At 34.8% G+C, this 19,214-nt stretch overlaps 1 protein-coding gene across 1 annotated transcript; it reads right to left on the bottom strand.

The window, feature by feature from the left end:
* Positions 1 to 3,697: 3,697 nt before the first annotated feature.
* LOC116166459 (androglobin-like) lies at positions 3,698 to 14,327 on the bottom strand. The gene is made up of 12 exons (XM_031481410.1): positions 14,254 to 14,327; positions 13,298 to 13,420; positions 12,982 to 13,249; positions 12,658 to 12,933; positions 12,444 to 12,606; positions 12,289 to 12,395; positions 12,011 to 12,242; positions 9,833 to 11,965; positions 9,572 to 9,784; positions 9,228 to 9,488; positions 9,024 to 9,181; positions 3,698 to 3,828 (listed from the first exon to the last, which is right to left on the bottom strand). The coding sequence occupies exons 2-12, from the start codon at positions 13,352 to 13,354 to the stop codon at positions 3,698 to 3,700; spliced, it is 3,999 nt and encodes a 1,332-aa protein (XP_031337270.1). The 5' UTR covers positions 13,355 to 13,420; positions 14,254 to 14,327.
* Between the last annotated feature and the right edge of the window lie 4,887 nt (positions 14,328 to 19,214).

Consider the following 19,214-nt stretch of genomic DNA (forward strand, 5'->3'; position numbering starts at 1 on the left):
ACATTTATTTAATGGGCACTTTCCACTTCAGCAGGTGTAATTTAATTATAGGTCGTTCCAGAGGGATAACTTCAGCAATCGTCATGCAGATTAGTTTAATTTTAATGTGATTTCACAAGTGGGGTGGTTGGTAATTTTGTTTAGAAATACAGTTTTCCTTAGGCTAGCGAAAAAGGGTCGTTTTGAACGTACCTTGCAAACTGAAAATGTATTGCTATATAATTACAAAGAAGAGCATCTGAGAACGTTCTAATTATGTTTAGTTTTGACAATAATTTCAAGTAGGTACCTAACCGTATTAGTGCTCAATAAAAATTAGTTAGGTTATCAACTAGATTGTTTCTATTAAAACTCCCACAAAATACAATTGCTAGCTATGTAAACAATTTAATTACAGAAGTCATAGACGGATACGGCAAGAAAATAACGTTATATAATTTCAGTAAATTATGGTAAATTTGATTATACTGTAGATAATACACACGTATTAAATTTGGCAACGGTTTGTGGCAAATTATATTCATATGAGACGATTGTTTTAAGCCAAAACATGGGTTACAGTTATGTTCTTCGAGGGGTATACAACTTCCTTGCAATGAAAGGCTATAGGAGTAACCATTTTTACTTTAATAAATTGGATTTTATGAACACTAAGCTTATAGGGAAACATGTACATCATGTTTACCTCGATAATTACCTAAATCATTGCAGGGGAGGCTGATGAGCTTAATAGTTGTAATTATGTTCTATTAAAGATACTTAACTACCGAAGGTTCGGTAAGACTGCTCATTGGTTATACTTACTTACGCGTATAATACCTCTTGAAAATAATAAGTTAAACTCCTATAAACTGCGAGGCAGAGAATAGGTCACTATTCTTTAATGTCCATTATTTACTTCCGCATTTCTCGGTAAGAGTTATTAAAAAAATTAACTACCTATTAGTCTTTTTTATACAAAGTGCAGAATTTGAAACTTTTGTTATTACTGATTTTCGAAAATTGTGTGAAGGAAAAGTTATACCTGGAATTTTTCTTAAATGTATACATATAGCCTATTAAGTATTATACTTAAACAAGTAAAAAGGTTCTTGCCCTAAGGCGAGTAACTTCAGCGTATTTTCCATGAATGATCAGTACTTTCCAAAAGGCCATAGCTATGTGCGCTGTGATTTTCTTTACTAGAGGCATATATAGTTAAAATTTCAAAGAAATATCTTGATAAATGAAGAAGTTGGCACTGACTGTGCATGCGCATACCTAATTTTTGCAATATCAGGTATGTTTGCCTTTAACAGAAGCATCTGTGATTAAAATTTCAAAAAGATATCTCGATAAATAACAGTTGATATTGCGCATCCTTATCTCGATAAAATACAGTTGATATTACCCATCCAGCGCATGCGAACATTAAACTGATGTTTACAATATGCAATACGTTTGCTTACACTAAAAGCAACTTTGGTTAAAATTTCAAAGACATATCTCCATAAATAAGAAAGTTGCCATTGCGCAGTCTAATTTTTACTATATGTCATATTTTTGAAACTTTGTCAACGGTATACAATGCGAATAAGTTACTTTCTTAATACTTACGTGAACTCCGCACGAAGTGCCATTTTCGGAATTTTTTTCAAAATGAATTAGTTGACATTATTAATGGTAAAATAAGTCAAAAATATTGGACAAAATCTTACGAAAAAGAAAATGTGAGAAAAACTCTCACGCTTGAAATCTCAAGAAATACCTTAATGACCGATTACTGCAAGGTACGGAGAAAATATTTAACACGGTTTGAAAAAATTCCTAAATTTCGCAACTTTTGCACCATGAGTGATAATATAATCAATAACATTATTTGTGAAACACAAAAATTTGGTTATTATAATTACGAGTATACACAAAGTGAAGCTATAGTATGGTCAATACATACTTATGCAAAGTAATTTTTATCGTGCCAGTACAGACATATAATAGGAATGGATAAATGGTGCGCAAGTAGAAATATACATTGTGCCTGTGCGTAACTACTAAATATGAAAAAGTAATATGCCAAGATGAAAATAGCTATGTAGGTAGGTCTAAAAACCTAATTTACAGAAGCCGTATAGCGCAGTTTGTGATAGCACCCTAAAGACTGAGCAGCAGCATTGAATCTTATTTTCTTTGCATCAGACACTCGTACGCTGAATTAAAGTTACACTACAATGGACTTTTCTCGAACGTGCCTTGATGTAGGCTGTTGTATTCATAATTTAAAAATGGAGGGTAACAAAGGGATGTATAGCGAGGACGAGAGTCTTAAGTCATCTTAGTTTAGATAATGTGGTGCAATACTACTGGAGTACCGCCTGTTTTATTAAAAAAAAAGGTATTGAAGACCTAAAAGTCAACAGGGTAGGACTATTTAGTTGGTAACCTCGCCAGAAACCACTCCTATGGGATTGATTTTTATTTCCGCTTCATTTTTTCTTGTATATTAGTGAAAGCTGGAATGCAGAAGTGAATTAAATTGTAGTATATACCTACCGGTTGAGGGGAAATGATTGTGGATAGTTCGAATTTCCCGCAAAACAAATAGTTATTTACATAAAATCCGGAAAATAACACATTACTGGCGAGGAAATAATGAAGTACGAGGCCCCTTTGGGGCCGAGTACTTTAGTTTCCGAGTCAAGTAATGTCATTTTACTGACGAGTTTTGTATTAAATTTTACTCGAAATCGCATTTTATTTATATAGATCTTTTGATTAATGTCAATCGGTCAGTGATGACAGGAGTCATTATAGACGTTTAGCAATGTCACAGATGCGGCCGGTAAAGTGACGTTGCTGCCGGTAAAGTGACAGGTGCGGCCAGTAAAGTGACAAGCTGCAAGAAACGTAGTCTGCTCTGCCGCTCTCATGGAAACTAAAATTTCATGACAGGAAGTAGGCATGAAAATGAAGGTTTCATGACGATTTTGGGTAATTAAAGTTGATAACATGTCATATGTTATTTATTTAAAAGCAGCGGTGGATAAATTTAACGGATAACTAAATAATACCTAATCAATATTAAATAATTAAAGAAAATTAATTTGTGTGACCTATACTTTTCGATATAAATCCTGTAAATTTTATTGTTATCGGATGCAGAATAAAAAGTTGCATATGAACCCTACTAAAAAACTGAAGGTTTTATTCGAAAAGTTAAAAAAAAATTACAATAAAAATACTTGATACGACGTTAAAAAATTCTACATTTGTGAATACCGACACAACCCTAAGCCTGGTTACAATGAAATAAAAATAATGGGGGGTGTTATCAAATAAATTTAAATAGCAAACGTGTCGCCCAAATCTGAGATTTTATTGGAAATAGTTTTTGTTTAAATATATTCTATTTGGCTTTTTTCCGTATTTATCTGTAAATGTAAACAGTGAAAACAACTGCGGACATATAAATATACATAAGTTAATTACGCGTGTAGATCAAAATAAAAAAAATTTGCTGCGGAAGGAAAAAAATAATGTTTAAAGGAGTGCTTAAGAAAAAAGACTACAAAAAGTTACTGGAAAAGTAAGAAAAAGGATTAAATTTAAATTTGTAGTATAAATCAAATTAAACTAAATTGAATAGCGACATAAAAAAACTTAATTTTCTAAGCTTGTAGCATAAATTTTAATTAGTTTAATAGTTTAAGATATTAGTCCATTATTTTCTTTTTTTCGGTTCCTGCAGAACACTAGGCTGTTGACCAAAGTAGTTCTTCATAATATCATCGACTACTTTATCTCTCATACCGTACGCTGTATACATCAATTCCTTCGATTGATTTCTACAACCTTTAAAAAATGAAAAATATTAGTACTTACTCAACGCGCAAAATATAATATAAATATATTGCTGTGTGCCCCACGTTGGGCGCCAATTAAGAATGCTGTGTACACTGATCTGTAGGCTAGAAAGAGCGTACACAAAACACCACAGCAAAAACCTAGCTACCTCTTTACCTTTACTTATTAACACGGCACAAAACTTCGCCCTAGTACAGAGGAGAGATTCGACTCTGCTCTCAGTTAACTTGTTAACTTCTAACAGATAGTGGGTCAAACCAAATACCTTAAACTCCAAATTAAACTGCAAAATTTTGAATAATTAAAATCGAGCTTGGGCAAGCATCCAAAAAAAAAAACAACAGGTAAATTAGGAAAGACGTCGTTGTGAATGAAACACACGGAAATTAATGTGAAAATTACAAAAGTGCGATTTAATCTTAACACAAAAAGGAAAATGGTACAAAAACAAACAATTATTACAAATTGATTAAAATTAAGACTTAACTACTTACATTACTCGTCCGAGAATTGTAATTCAAATAAAAAGTATCCATACATAGTACACGAAAACAATTTTCAATGAACACACTTTATACTAACGACCAGGTAATCGCAGCATCTTCTCTTCGGGTAGACAAGGACGTTCCAAATAAAAAAAATCTCAACTTCAAACTGAGTCATGTTGACAACACACTTATGGGACGCCGACAAACACCTCTCCTTGCAGCACCTTAGATGGCCAAAACTTCAAAATGTAGAACAAACAATTAGCCGCGAATTTGGCTTCCGGCTTCACACACGAAACTTTTTCAAACTTTACACTCACATTAGACGAAACCTTTTAATACTGGTTGTGGCTTCAAAGCAAATAATCATCGATGGAACTTGCAAGAAGCGAGTAACTGATAACTCGGTACTGAACGTAGCAAAAAACCGAATTGAAAACTTCAACGAAACGTAGTACGGCGTAAACTGGCAAAAAGCTGATTTCAAAACTTCAACGAAACGTAGGTAACGCTGCTCTGAACGTAGTAAAAAAACTGATATAAATTTTCAAAGAAATGTAGTTCCGCGTTGACTATGGCAAAAAGCCACGCTTTTCTTGTTTACGTCCTATTTACGACGAGACCCTTCTTCCGAAAATCAAAATTATAACAACCAATCATACACACAAACCACCAGAAAATTATATAAATTAACCAGAATTTTTAGCTGATTCACAATACAGAAATAGTAAAATCTATTTTTATTCCAGAATTATTTTACTATCCTGAACTAAATTAACCAAAGACACACTTAATTTAATACACACTTAAGTTAATAATTTTCTTGTGGTTTGTTCTTTGGCGAGAAACCTTGTACACTTTATAGACTAACTGGATAGTATACAAGCTAACCAATATTCGTAGCTATTTTAGTGAAACGATGATTTCCCATTAAAATAACTATACAGTTGGATAGTTTACATACTATCAGCTAGTCTATAACATATTATGTATTGTAAATATAAAAATGTTAATGTTGTTCTTGTCACTACTTTACTTTATCTCGTATGTATGAATATTTTTACTGTTATTACGAAATACTTCTTCTTGCCGGTATTCCCAAATAGCAAATAGTTTATATTATTCCTTAGTAAATAAATAATTTGTGATGTTTCGCCGCGCCCAACTTCATGCAAACCGCATAGCGGTGGTGACGCACATGTAATAACCATAAGTGTACTTCGGTGAAATAACGTATCAACTGGTGTATCAAAAACTAATTCCATCATTGTTTACATCAATCTATTTAAAAACGTTTTCCGCCAATCGTTTGTTTATAGACTTATTAATGCATGAATGCATAATTTGTCCTGAAAAATTTTTGAATTTTTACAACTATTTTTGTATAGGCAACCAACCTATCACATCTGTCAGTTCTCAATAAGAAATGAATGTGAATGAATGCAATCAAATAATGCAAAGTACATAAATTCTTAAAGAAGCAGATTTATATTTTATTATTCGTTGGATTTATTAGCATTTGTTTATTTAAACGTGAAAATCAAAAGTAACTGAGAGTACAATAAAATATGTATATCAATTGCATTTGTTTTCTTAGGTAACCTTATACCATAATATCTGTATTATACTATGCTTATACTATGCGATCAAAAATGAGTTGCTGTCGAGTCACCTTTGGAATGTCTGTTTCCATGGGAAATCGTACTTAACTTGAACTTCCAAAGGCGACTCGACAGCAACTCATTTTTGATCGCCCGTTATAGAACATAGAAGCGCTTTTTAATTTAGGGACAATAACTTAGAATACTCATTTTCATTTTATTTTTCAATTTCCACATACAATTGACGGAAAAATATTGTAACCATCTCGTGCGTTAATTGGCGGCTCGACTGATTAATTAATTAAACTTGCAGTTTCAATTGTTAATCGCCCTTATTAACGCACTTATTGGTTAAATAACTATTATAAACAAGTGCTAACTGACTCGATCAACATTGGTTAATTAATATAAAGTGTGTTATATATTAAACCAAAGAGTATTATAATACTCTTTGATTAAACTTAACTAAATTGGAGTAGTCGGTTTCACATTTTTAGGAATGAGTAAAGGTTCACTTAAATCACGTTGTTTTAACCCATACATAAGTTGTCTTATGTATGTTTTAACTTGTACCATTGATTATACAGTTAGTGTGTATAATCAATGCCCGTACCAAAACATTATTTGTACTCAATACCCTTACTAATACCACCGACAACATAGTATATGTTGTCTGTGCTAATGCGAATGGGGCGTTATTTTGTACTCAGTTTGTACTTATTTATACAGCCAATCAGCCCTGTGAGGTATCAAAACCGTCAAAATTAACTTGCAGGTTATCTGCCAAAAAACGTTAAAATGCGTTATTTAGTATAGGCAAAATTACATTTTTGACAGATAACATGCGCGTTAAGATGACGTTAGTAATACATCACAGGATTGAATTTATCCAATTTTGTACAAGTATATGCATACATACAGATTCATATAAATTCGTGTACCGTCAAGTTATACCTACTCATCTTGTACTGATATAATCAATACTTAACAGATTTAGTACCGCTGCATTTCAGAAATTAGCAGTAAACTTCTTTTGAAGCTTAACATCACAACATCAATATGTCTAATTCATAAAAATTGGATGCCATAATTCGGTTATCGGTGAATAAAAGGTATGCTGCAAGCCGCAACACCAAGAATTTAACATCATGAAATACTTACCTTGTACCCTCAGAAGGTATTAGTTTGGTAGTAATTACAATTCTAAAATCGCCCTTTTCTTTTGCTGACACCACGGGAAGCATTGATGAAGATTGCTTAAAGTAGTGATTCCCAAAGTATTTTGGCTCAGAGTCCTCGTTTCCAAAATGAACGCCCCCCAGATCACCATTACCATATTCCTTTAAAAATCCGAGCACGAGTTTTCCATCTGGTACGAACTTGTGTAGGTACGCTTATCGACTTGTTGAGTTTTTTCAAAAGACAACGCCGATTGGGTCCCAGATGTTTTGCGGTCAACAATTCCGGAAGTGATCAATTGAAAAGGTATAATTTTTCGAATTAATATCGTCAATTTTACACTTTCAAATAAACTTTTTATGAAAACAGAACTTTTCTCTAATGTATAATAAGATAACCACAAGTAACCATAACGAAATAACCATCCTATTATCATACCATTATTTTCAGAACGGCCACGTTATTATTTCAAAACTAAATACTTATATAGCTAAATATTTAAATGCCCGCCATTTCGAAAAAAAGTCAAGTCACTGGTTATATTTTATACTTTTATCTTTGCATTATAAACATTTTTGCAAATTGCATTGAAATAACAAAGCTATAAATTTTTAAATGAAAAATACAACTTTCAAGTGCCATCTCGGGTTTGGACTGATTTCCTGGACCGCGATTAATGGGGATTTTAAATATGTTAAAATAGACACTTTTCACATTAAAATGCAAAAAGAATCATTTGTGTTGCAATTTTGCCCAAGTCATAGGAATTTTTACACCATTTTGCTATACTACAAATTGTAAATGCAAGCAGTTAGTTTTCAATGTTTATCGGTTGTAGGCGGTATAATCGTCCTTAAATTGTCAAAAAGTTCGCTTGTAAACAACATCTTAACCACATTGATATATAAAATGACAAGTGAGTATGTTAATATGACAAATGAGTAGTGTAATATTTTACCATACCATTAAACAATACTATAGTTATAACGTTATTAGAAATGGTTCTGTTTCGTATGTTGTGGTCTCAAACCCATATATTTTTTGACGATTTCCACATAATTAATGGAGTCCTGTGGGATGACAATGAAAAATCGAGGTTTAGGTATAGGTTTTTGATTTGTTAATTGTAACAATAAGGACATCTTCACTTTTAACGTCATTTGCGCCCAAATTGTGAATTTCATCGCATAGTGTAGCCCCAAATAAACCAAAAACGGCTGCTACCTAGAAAAAAGCATTACAAGTCAAGCATATGCGTTAGTTTCTGACATGTTTGTACCTTGCACATGAGAAATCGTCTTTTCCCCAGTCCTGAAAATCGGCATAATATTTTTCATATCGAACTTTCAATTTAGATGGAATTAGAGACTTAAAAGCTTCGTTAGCACTTTCTCGTACGTTTTCAGGCAAATGTACAGTACCTACTCATTTTCTGATTAATCAGATGTAAAATTGGGTTTTGTTGTCTAAAACTAGGGGATTGTGCGCCCGCAACCGATAAACTTTTGAACAACCCGCTGATGTTATGGCAATCATAACAGCCTTAGATATCTTAAAATCCTCGCTACGCTCGGATTTTAACCTGACATCTGCGGCTGTTATGATAGTCATAACATACCTTGGTATGTTAATAGCTATAAGTATTTGTCCAACACATCACTAACTAATTAGCAAAACTTACAATGGTAATAGGATTGGCAATAAATTGACAAATTGACCCCTTATACCCGTGTACTGCTATCTGAATGTGAATTCCACTATAGGTACAAACATTTGTATTGCTGTGTAAACAACGTTCGTTAGGACGCTTTAATTTGGAATTGGGACATTAGAATGGACTTGGGTGTTTGATGTTTGATTATCACTCGATACTCGCATTCTTAGTGTGCTAATAGTCTACAGAACATCAACATACCTGCATAAAACTGCTGCAAAAGTTTGTACCTCCCCAACTCCTCATTCAAAAAGTTACACAAATCGTACTTAAACCGCTCATGAGCATCTCCAAAATCAGATATACTTTGTAACCTGTTCAATCTTTCAGCTTGATCTTCCTCGTCGCATTTTACGTGGCTTTAAAAGGCAGACATTTACAATGAAAGTTAATAACAGCATATACCTCAGTACTTTATCTCCCTCTCCTTTCATATAGTCGAGTAAATGCAAAGGAGGGAGGACTTTGTCAGGTGGCACTGGTTTCTCGTTGGTGCGGGTTTCTGAAGCGACAGACAGATTGGAAGCTTCGATAACGCGGTCAGTGGACTTAAGTTTTTCCGAAGACATGGTGGAGGAATAGCGTTCTTCGACAGTGCTATCCAAATGGTCCTCAGATGTTTGGGATCTTTGGAAAGGCAGGTAATGCGATTGTAGGTATTCATCTCTAAAGATAAACACCTTTATGTTATTATGGTTAAAATCATCCTAATATTTTGATTTTTGAAACCATATACGAATACAACCAACCTTAAGAGTTTTGATTTGAAGTAATGTTTTGGATCATCTCCGTACCATTTCTTTTTTATCTCAATCATTTCATTTTCTCTCCTATTGTCGATTTGGGCTGTCACCATATCACTGATTGTAGATATAACCTCTAATGTCCAAAACGGTGATATAGGAAGCAAAGTGGAACTTGTCTTTTTATCTGCGCTACTTAATGATCCGGCCGAATGTGATCTGTAAAAAGTGGTAATATATTTATTAATATTGCGTTTGCTTGCTCACCTTATCTTTTTGAGGGTATTAACGCTACTCGATTTACTAACGCGCGCGTACAATGATTCAATTGATCGTTTTGATTTAATTTCCTCTACAACTTCCCATTCGGTTCTCGTTAAGGGCCAAGAATTGCCAATGACAAATCCTTCGACCAAGTAAGTTGTATCTTTGTACCTCACTTCTTTTGGAGATTCCTGCGACTTACGAGATTCTTTAGAGGTTCGTTTACTTTCACTTAGTTTATCTATACTTCGAACACTTCTTCTGGACCCTTTTGAGTGCATAATAGTTGCACTACTTTTAGACCGAGATATTTTAGGGGAAACACTTACGTCCTCGGTTTCAATAACTGGAACGTACTTTAACATTACGTTAGGTAAAATAACGCTTTGATTTCCAACAATTTCCCCAAATATCTGTCCTAATTCATTTAAACATCGAAAGCGAACGATCACATTGTCGAGGTTTGCGGATAACCTTAGCGTAACGGAAACATCGTGATTGATGTTTATGATACTTCTACACATATAGTCATTCACGTTGGGAAGATAATTGTGCTTTAAAACAAAATTGTACAAAACGGCGTTAGGAATTAGAAGAGAGTAATCACTACTCATCCTAAGTGTGCTAAAATCAAGTTTCCATTTGCATTCGCTCTCATCTTCCGACCATCCGTAACACAATACTGTGTACCCATTCACATTTGGGCAGTATTCGTTTACTAGAACATTGTTAAAGTGCCTCACAATCTCTTTATTGTTGTCATTGTCAAAGACCCGTACCACATACTTGCGAAGATCACAGAAGAGGTTAATTTTGACAATAGCTTCCTTTAATCGAATGCAGTGGAAAACCTGACGCACAATTGCTACCCACGAGCTTCTGGAAACTCTGACTGATCCCATAAATTGTTGTAAATGTGTAGTACAATTTAAATCTTGAATAATACTGTAATACTGGTGCATATTGCTCATCTTTCCATTACCAAGCAGGAATTTCCGAATTAAATCGCAACAGTGAATCATTCTGTTGCTAACATTGAAAATGTCCGCGTATATTCTTTTTAAGCAGTCGAATACCTTTCGATACTCCCTATGTGATTCATTATGTATGCGTTTAAGATTTGAAATCATTTTTTGTCTGAAAAATGCTTGTATTTTCATCGCCGATGTGTTTTTCAATTTTTCTAATGCAATATCTTCAGTGTTACTGATTTCGTCGCCTTCACGTGGGAAATTATACTTGTGTTGATGCTCACAGCGTATATTAGGATTTAAAAACAATACCTTCAACGCAAAGAGTCGATCTTCAATTTCAGATTTTGGTGAACGATCCTGTACCATCTTCAGGAATGTTTCCATAAAACATTCATGAACAGTAATCAAAACCGTCTTCGGCAACAGACACTGTGGAGCGTACGATTTGTAAAACGAACGTAGCTTAGTTCCGAACTCGGGTCTACCAAATTCTTGAACCATTTGACCGTAGCTACTGGAAATTTGGTCACTCAATTGTAGGATTCTTTTAGTTTCGTGACTCATGTACTCCAATACAGATTCCAAAGAGCCACAAACTATTTCAGAATCTGACAGTAGATGAATAATGAATGAAGTGTCGCTTTTTACCCACATTCGAAAAACTCGACGACCAGGAGAGATACTGGCGATTGAAGACCTCGTTCCAAAGGTATTGACGGACACCAATATATCCCCTGCCTTCTCAGTTTGCCATTTGTAATCCTCTATAGTAAGATAAGCAAATGGGTTAAAGGCAATATCCATGTTTTCACTGCCACCGTCGGAAGTATCACTAGTGCGGAATAAAGCCCCTAAATTTCCAACTTGCGCAATATTTACGACAAGAAATTTGGAATCTAAATCGTCGCAAAATAAGTAGAGTGATTCGTTTCTAGATAAACTTATTGCGGACGTCCAAGGTATGAATTTTACACTGTTTCCTTCTGCTTCTTTGCTTTTTTTACCCTTATCAACCTTGGCCTTATCGGAATCTTTAAATAAGACATCCGATATTTTAGTAATGTTTTTAAAGCCGGACAATTTGAAATACACTGACAACTGGCTTAACTGTGGAGCCAATTTGTTGAAATCTATCCAGGCACATCCATCCGTTTGCTCGCCCCTGTGATGCTAAATTCCATTACCACGTTAACATAGCCATACGTACGATGTAGAATAATTGCATCCTTTTGATTTCCCCGTCTTCATAATATCCTCTATTACAGCAACGCTCTCTTTTATATCAAGGCTTCTCTTACTATGGGTACGTAAACCACCCGTGCATTTCCTGAAATCGGTCACAAGTTTCACACATTTAATTGGTTCCAGCTGAGGTGCAGGCCACAATCCCTTGCTGATAGCCCAAGCTAACCAACGAAATCGTTTCCATCGTTCAAGATCTATTTAAATTAATCAGTAAATCAAACCCATATTTCTGAAAAATACCTGGCAGCGGCTCAGGTTGTATTAGCGGTATGTCTCTTGTCTGATCTATGAGAAATTGGTGACTCCAACAGGGAGATAGATCAGGAACTGCATCTTCGTCGACATCCCTGAAATGTATTAATTGACTAAACGATTAGGTAGAGTACTACACGCACCTCATGTCCGAACATACTCCCAGAACGTGATACGAAGAGCATCTACTATCACCCTCGGATACACTGGGTGCAGACTTGGTGCTTTTAGAATCTGATTTATCTGACCAAGAGAAATGATCGGTGTATGCTGCGCACATATCCCAAACCTCATCCATATTCATACCTTCGAGTCATTTTATTGTCGCAATTTGAAGTATTATTATTTATGCAATACCTGATACATTTATTTTGTATGGAAACCACCCAGTTAAACAGTGAACAATGTCAAAATCTAACAATTCGTCATCTTCAGTTTGAATTTGAGATAAGTTAGCTAACTTGAGGAGAGCTTTGCATAGTATAAATGGCCATATCTGAATTTCAGTATTTGGTGAATCGCACTCGTGAAGTGCCGGAAAAAGTAATTCTTGAGAATGATTAATCGGTAGCATATCGTCAACCGTGATTTTCCTCCAGCATCCCATCCAGAATAATCGCACGATGTATTTTCCTAGAGAAACCGCTTCAATTTCTACATATAGTTAATGTTAGAAGTTACCCAGTTGGTTTACTTGTGGATTGTGCTTTTGTCCTTTGCCAGCCTTACACATGGAGTAAATATGGTGCCATGGTTTCCATGGAATTCCATCGGTAGTCGGTTGGTAGGTTGGCGTCACATATTCAATATGCGATGGACGATGCAATCCAAGATAGTTGAGAACACCAACCGCAGAAATGAAACTTCTCGTGAACTCACTGTGCAGTAAATGCTTATTTCCGTTGATCAAATCTGGGCAGTTTGATTCTTTACACATTGTAATCCGTGCCTAACATTTCAATAAAATGTAGGTAATACAACGCTAGGATTTGCTCACGTTTGGGAAAAAGTGATTTGGTCTGCACCACTGTGCACATGGAAGACTCTTGGGCATATGAATAACATGTGGATCGACGAATTGGGCAGTTTCCTCTAGTAGTGAATTCGGTTTGGGCTTTTCCTAAAAGTTAAGTTTGCGTAATATCTATATAAATACATGTTAACTTTGATTGGGCACAAGTCGACTAGCAAAAAGCAGCGGAAGAAAGAGAGAAGCTCATTACACCTTGATGTTAACATAGAGAGCGGACAATATACCTAACCTAAAAATAAGCAGATGAAAAATCCTTAGAGTAGAGTGCAGTCCATTGTCTTCTTGAGTGGAGTTTTATTTTCCCCAACTTGTTACAACTGGGACTTATCTGTAGAATCGGTTACCGACTGGAAACGTTTGGCACCAAGGTGTCAACCACTGATGTGATGAAGAGCGAATGAAATAACTCATTTGGTAGCTCAATACGTAAATATACCCGGCAGTTGTGTTCCATCCCACCGTTCACACACATTTTTAAATTGCTTTTCAGTTTTTACTCTGTACCTCTGTGCACATGAACAACTTCGCAGTAATAAACTTTTCAAAAGCTCGTGCAGACTTCAATTAGAAACACCGCTGATTAATAATTTTGTATCATATTTGGGTTCGCCTCGATTTAATCATAAAAGTTTGAAAAGGAGATGATGGGAATTTAATTTTTAGACGAGAAAATTACGTTTTCAATTATTGATGAATTAAGTAGGTCTTTAAAACTTCGCGTGAAATTTTTATTATGTGAAGTACCAAGCGTGCTAAGAGATACTGGTAAATTTTCAATGCTTAATTTATGAATGTGCTTGTGTATACTACTGTTTACGTATCAGTATATAACTGCTGCATTCTGAGTGTATGCAGGCAAGATGAGATAAATATCATCCGAAATTAGCAGTCACTTAAGTTTGAAGCAGTTACATAATTACCTTCGATTTTGGCACATCCCACTTTTCGAGATTAATTTCTTGATCAGACCATTCGGTAAAAGGTAAACTTGATGGATTTGTTGGGATAGGCACAGGTGTAACTTGCGGGGGATGTTCATAAACTGGTAGCGATGGTGCTTTCCCAGGACCAACTTTTGCGGTTTTACTTGACATTTTAATGACACATTCATCATGTGACGGATCCTTCGTACTTGATCCTTAGACCGTACATTAGGTACATGACTGCTATAAATGTATTCACTCACAACCATCTATATATATTTACAAGCCGTGCTGAGAATTATGGCAACACTGCAGGTAGGTCCGATTTCCGAATTCAACTTTGTAGATTTCAGGCGTGTAAGCATTTTTATTAATTAATTAATTAATCTCATTTTCCCAATATTTGAGGTTAGGAACGAGATTTTGAAAAACGGTTTTCACTGGACTCTTTGGATGTTATTTGGCTACTTTTTCATAAAGAAAAAGTCGTATCATTCCGTTTGATTTTTTTAGGATTTTGGGTCATAGTGTCAAAACTAGCCCCCTGGCGGAGAAGGATTCAACTAAATTGACTATATATTGTTAATTCTCATTGCCCAAGGAATGCTCTTTTCAATCATACCAAATTTGTTAAAGCGGTCAAACGGTTAAGAAGTTAAAGCAGGTTATTGCAAGAACATTGAACGCTCCACACCATCTTTACCCAATAATTTTTTTTACCCCTAAGTCATATGACGAACGGTTCTCGAGATATGGCCGAGGAACAGTCTTATTGGGTCACCCGGTACAAACTTCCGTCGAAAAATAAGCTTGAACCATAATAATGTATGTACTACGCGGCAAATACAAAAACATCCATAGAAAATGCATTAACGCATTACTATAAATTCGAATCTAAAACGAATTCGAAATAGTTGCTCTATGGTTAATTTGAGCCTATGTCGAAATCGTTATTTTAGTGAGTTGCCACAATATCTACCTATACTCTTCGATTTATGATGTTTTAGGTCATATTCATAGGATTTAATCTCGGATTTAATGTACAATTACACTATATTTAATAGCAGCAGCAAAAATACGAAACCTGGAGATTAAAAGTTAAACCTAATTTAGACTCGGCCCATTAAACAATTATGCTGCTAAGTGCTCTTTTAATATTCTTTAATTTTTAATTATATTTCCTTGTAGTAAAAGGTTTCGTCAATCCACTCTGACGTATCCAATAAATCAAAAATGCATTCAATTATTTTATTTGATTGTTCGAAATTATAACTGAACTTAACACATCTGATTTATAAATCATGAAACCAATCAAATTTAACTAAGGAAGTAATGTGTGTATAATTAACTATGCACGAAACAGGCTCGAAATTCTAATACGAAGTTAGTAAGTTCTTGTTAGCGAAGCTCCTGAAGGCGTTTAGCTGTGCAGAAGTTTACGATATACCTACCTACTTGTTATAGTCTTTAATAACCTCACGAAACTTATGTCGGGGCGTTTATGCTGGAAGAAATAGGTTACCATAAAAAATTGGAATCATGACGCTTCTCTGAAAGCGAAAGAAATGACCTCACGGTAACATCTTATATCATACAACAATGAAAAGAAATCTCATTGCGCTTAATGCATTGCTACAATACGGTAGATGTATAGCCACTTGCTCGAGCGAATCGATAGTTTTTGTTGTGTTCTTCTAAACTAAGAGGTACTTTTCTACACAAGTACAATTTACAGAACATCAACCTGACAAATAACAACTCGTGACATTTTTCAAATCAGATTTATGTTTCTTGCGTTTTTTTTTCTTTTTCAACTAAGTAAATCATTTTTTTTTAACTAAATTTATTTCAAGTGGTTGGTAAAAATACTTCGCAATATGGATGCTACATTGAATACACCTAAATCCAAAGTTTTTTCTTTAGAAAAACGGAAACGTTCCACTGCCAAAATACGAAATAAATTTGTGGTGCTAAATATGAAATCAATTTTGGCCACCAACAATAATTTCTGGTCAACAGCTTTGTACGAGTATAATTCCATTCCGAAGGGTGATTGATGAAATAAATTTAATACTTTATTTCTTAGTTTCTCGGGAACAATAATCCTATGAGAGGGTTGAAAGCTCCACTTCCAAAAAAAAAATTTTAAGCTCTACGGCACTGGTATACATTTTACTCTAACAATGAATTATTTTGTAATGAAGTTATTAAATCTACGACTAGCTCAGTAATAAATAGGCTATATGACTTTTACCTTGCGCGAAGTTGGTTCTTTATCTCCCCTTATAATCTGAAAATCAAAAGCTGATGCTCTGATTTGATCACTCTCAAATGAATCTACCTTGTGTGAATATATTGGTGAAAATAATGATCGTTCCAACCTTTCTTTACATTTTTCGTGATTTAAAAAATCATTCAACAAATACAAAATGAAAATTTCGATTCCTGTTTCGTGATCACGTTGCAATAATTTTTTTTAAATATTTGTAATTAATCTAATGCCTGGTACATTTTCCTATTCAAAAAACTTACACAACTTTAAATGGTGAATAAAATTTAACCCACACAAAAGAATGGTATTAATGCACTTGAAATTCCACTTTACAATTAATGAGAAAAAAATTACCAAACTTTTTTGTGTGGGTTCGCTTACCATTCATAGGAAGCATACAAATCTAATCACAGTCGATTTTCTCCTTTTGAAAGGTAGTTAGCATTTCGGAAAAACGTTTGCTCGCGTATTAAGAATGCAACACATTCGCACATGTTCAAAGTTAAAATAAAATCAGCCAACCTGTCGATTCCTTCATACAACGAGGTTTCTCTTTTGTACAAATACGCCACTTTACATTAGTTTTATTAGTAATGACAACTCGCAAAGGGTTTGAAAGTAATGCGGTTTTGAATTTACAAATTTGTAAGTACCGCTTCATAGTTATAGAGAACGAAGAGGGAGAGCCCTTCTCGGATAACTTTACGTGTATAAAAAAACCTTGAAATTTCAACTTTCGCAATAAAAATCTCAGGCACGATCCCGTTGCTGTTTAAGTTTAAAGCTTCTGTTTACCTGGATTATACGAATTCGTATTGAAACCTTCAGTTTAAAATAAATGTTAGGCAATCTAAAATGCCGTGCGCGACTTACATAGGTTCGTTTTAACGGCTCACCCAAGAATCTCTCTCTCCCACCCAATTTTTCCTAATATAGTAGCCAAGACCAAAAACCAAAACGGACCCGACGCAAACCAAGCGTCGCCCACGTTTTTTTATACACGTAAAGTTATCGCAGAAGGGCCGTCCCTCATGCTTCATAAGAACGATCTTTAGAACCGGCAACAGTCTGGGCTTTTAAGCCTAAAGCGACCACCTGTTACACAAAATAACAAATTTTTTTCTCCGCAAGTTCAGATTGATTATTGGTCTGTTATTAAGAAAAATTTTCGCCAAAGCGCATTTTTCTAACTGAGAATAGTTTTTTTTATGTTTCTGTAAGGGTATTTGATGCAAAATAAATAGGCTCAGCGTCTTCCTTGTGGCTTAATACACACCCTACTTCGTAACCACTTGCATCATATGTTACGTACAAATTGTTTTTAGAGTGAAATTATATCGTAAAAGAAGACGCTTACTGTATCCAAAAGCTGACTGGCATTTCTCAAACCAGCTAAAACCTACCTTTCTGTAGTAATTTATACAAAGGAAATAAATTTTCAGACTGTAACTGTTGTATTGAATTTGGATTAGGTGCATTTATGTTGGGCTCGGCTGGACCATGTGTTAGACCATATCTATTAGTTGAATGACCTAAGGTTTGTATTTACTTTTTAGCACACGCACGTTTGTAAGGGAGGTACCTAGTGCATTGGAGTAAAAAATGAATCCCTACTTTTTTGTTTTGAAGCAGCAGGATTCCGAATCAAACAAAATCTCAATGATGTCGGTCTGTCGATCCACCTTTACTCTCATACCCGGCCAAACGCCTAAACCGTTTGGAACCAAATTTGGTACAAATATTCATAGATATAAAAGGAAGAGCTGAAAAGATTTTGAGCAGAATCGTGCATGCGCAAGTGTGTCAAACTCTGATTTGCGACTAAACGGCTGAACCGATTGGAACCAAATTTGGGACACATATTCTTAGACATAAAAGGGCAGAATCGCACATTCGAAGGTGTGTGGGTGCCATTTGTGCTATCCACAACTAATTTTTAAAATCTACTTTTATTAAAATTGTTTCGGAAATTCGGAATAAGTCTTACCTACACACAGTACTGGATATTGGCGAAGGTAAGGAATCGCATTTTATATCACTAACATCATTTACAGTACCCTTATAATCAACACATCGAATGCCATTACCTTGGGATAACAAAATTACCCCGCAATCTAAATTTCCATAATTGTCTGTCACCGCTAGAGTTAGGGTCACAAAATTTTACCGCGCTCATTAAATTTCCGCAGGTGCCTTAGTCACCTCAAATCTCTCCTATAAGCTGCAAAAATTTCACCTCCGCTTGGAATTTTAGCAGTTGTTTTTAGTCACCGCGAATCTTTTATTTAAGGTTAAAAAATTTCAACCTGAGTTTTGAATTTTCGCGCTTGTTGGATCATCGTGAGAGGGTATTAATGTGTAATTAAGAACTATTTGTTATTAAAAAATGATCCGGGTCGAAGGACCATTTTTTAATGTGATTACACATTAATAGAATAAGGGTCCACACTTCTTTAAGTCATGTGGTAAAAATACACTAATTTTGTACTACACTCTTTATTTATTATAACCTCATATTATTTATAGTAACATCAAGGCTGTTTTCTACTTCTTGTGCACGTTTTTGTTACCGAAACCTAGTTATTTTGTTCCCTCCCCTATACACTTCCCCGAAGGGACATGCTAACAACTGCAGAGCACTGTATTGTTATCGATAACAAAACAAATTACAGTTAACCCAGAACTT

The sequence above is a fragment of the Photinus pyralis genome, unplaced genomic scaffold (assembly GCF_008802855.1).
Source record: "Photinus pyralis isolate 1611_PpyrPB1 unplaced genomic scaffold, Ppyr1.3 Ppyr1.4_LG3b, whole genome shotgun sequence".
Classification (NCBI taxonomy): domain Eukaryota; kingdom Metazoa; phylum Arthropoda; class Insecta; order Coleoptera; family Lampyridae; genus Photinus; species Photinus pyralis.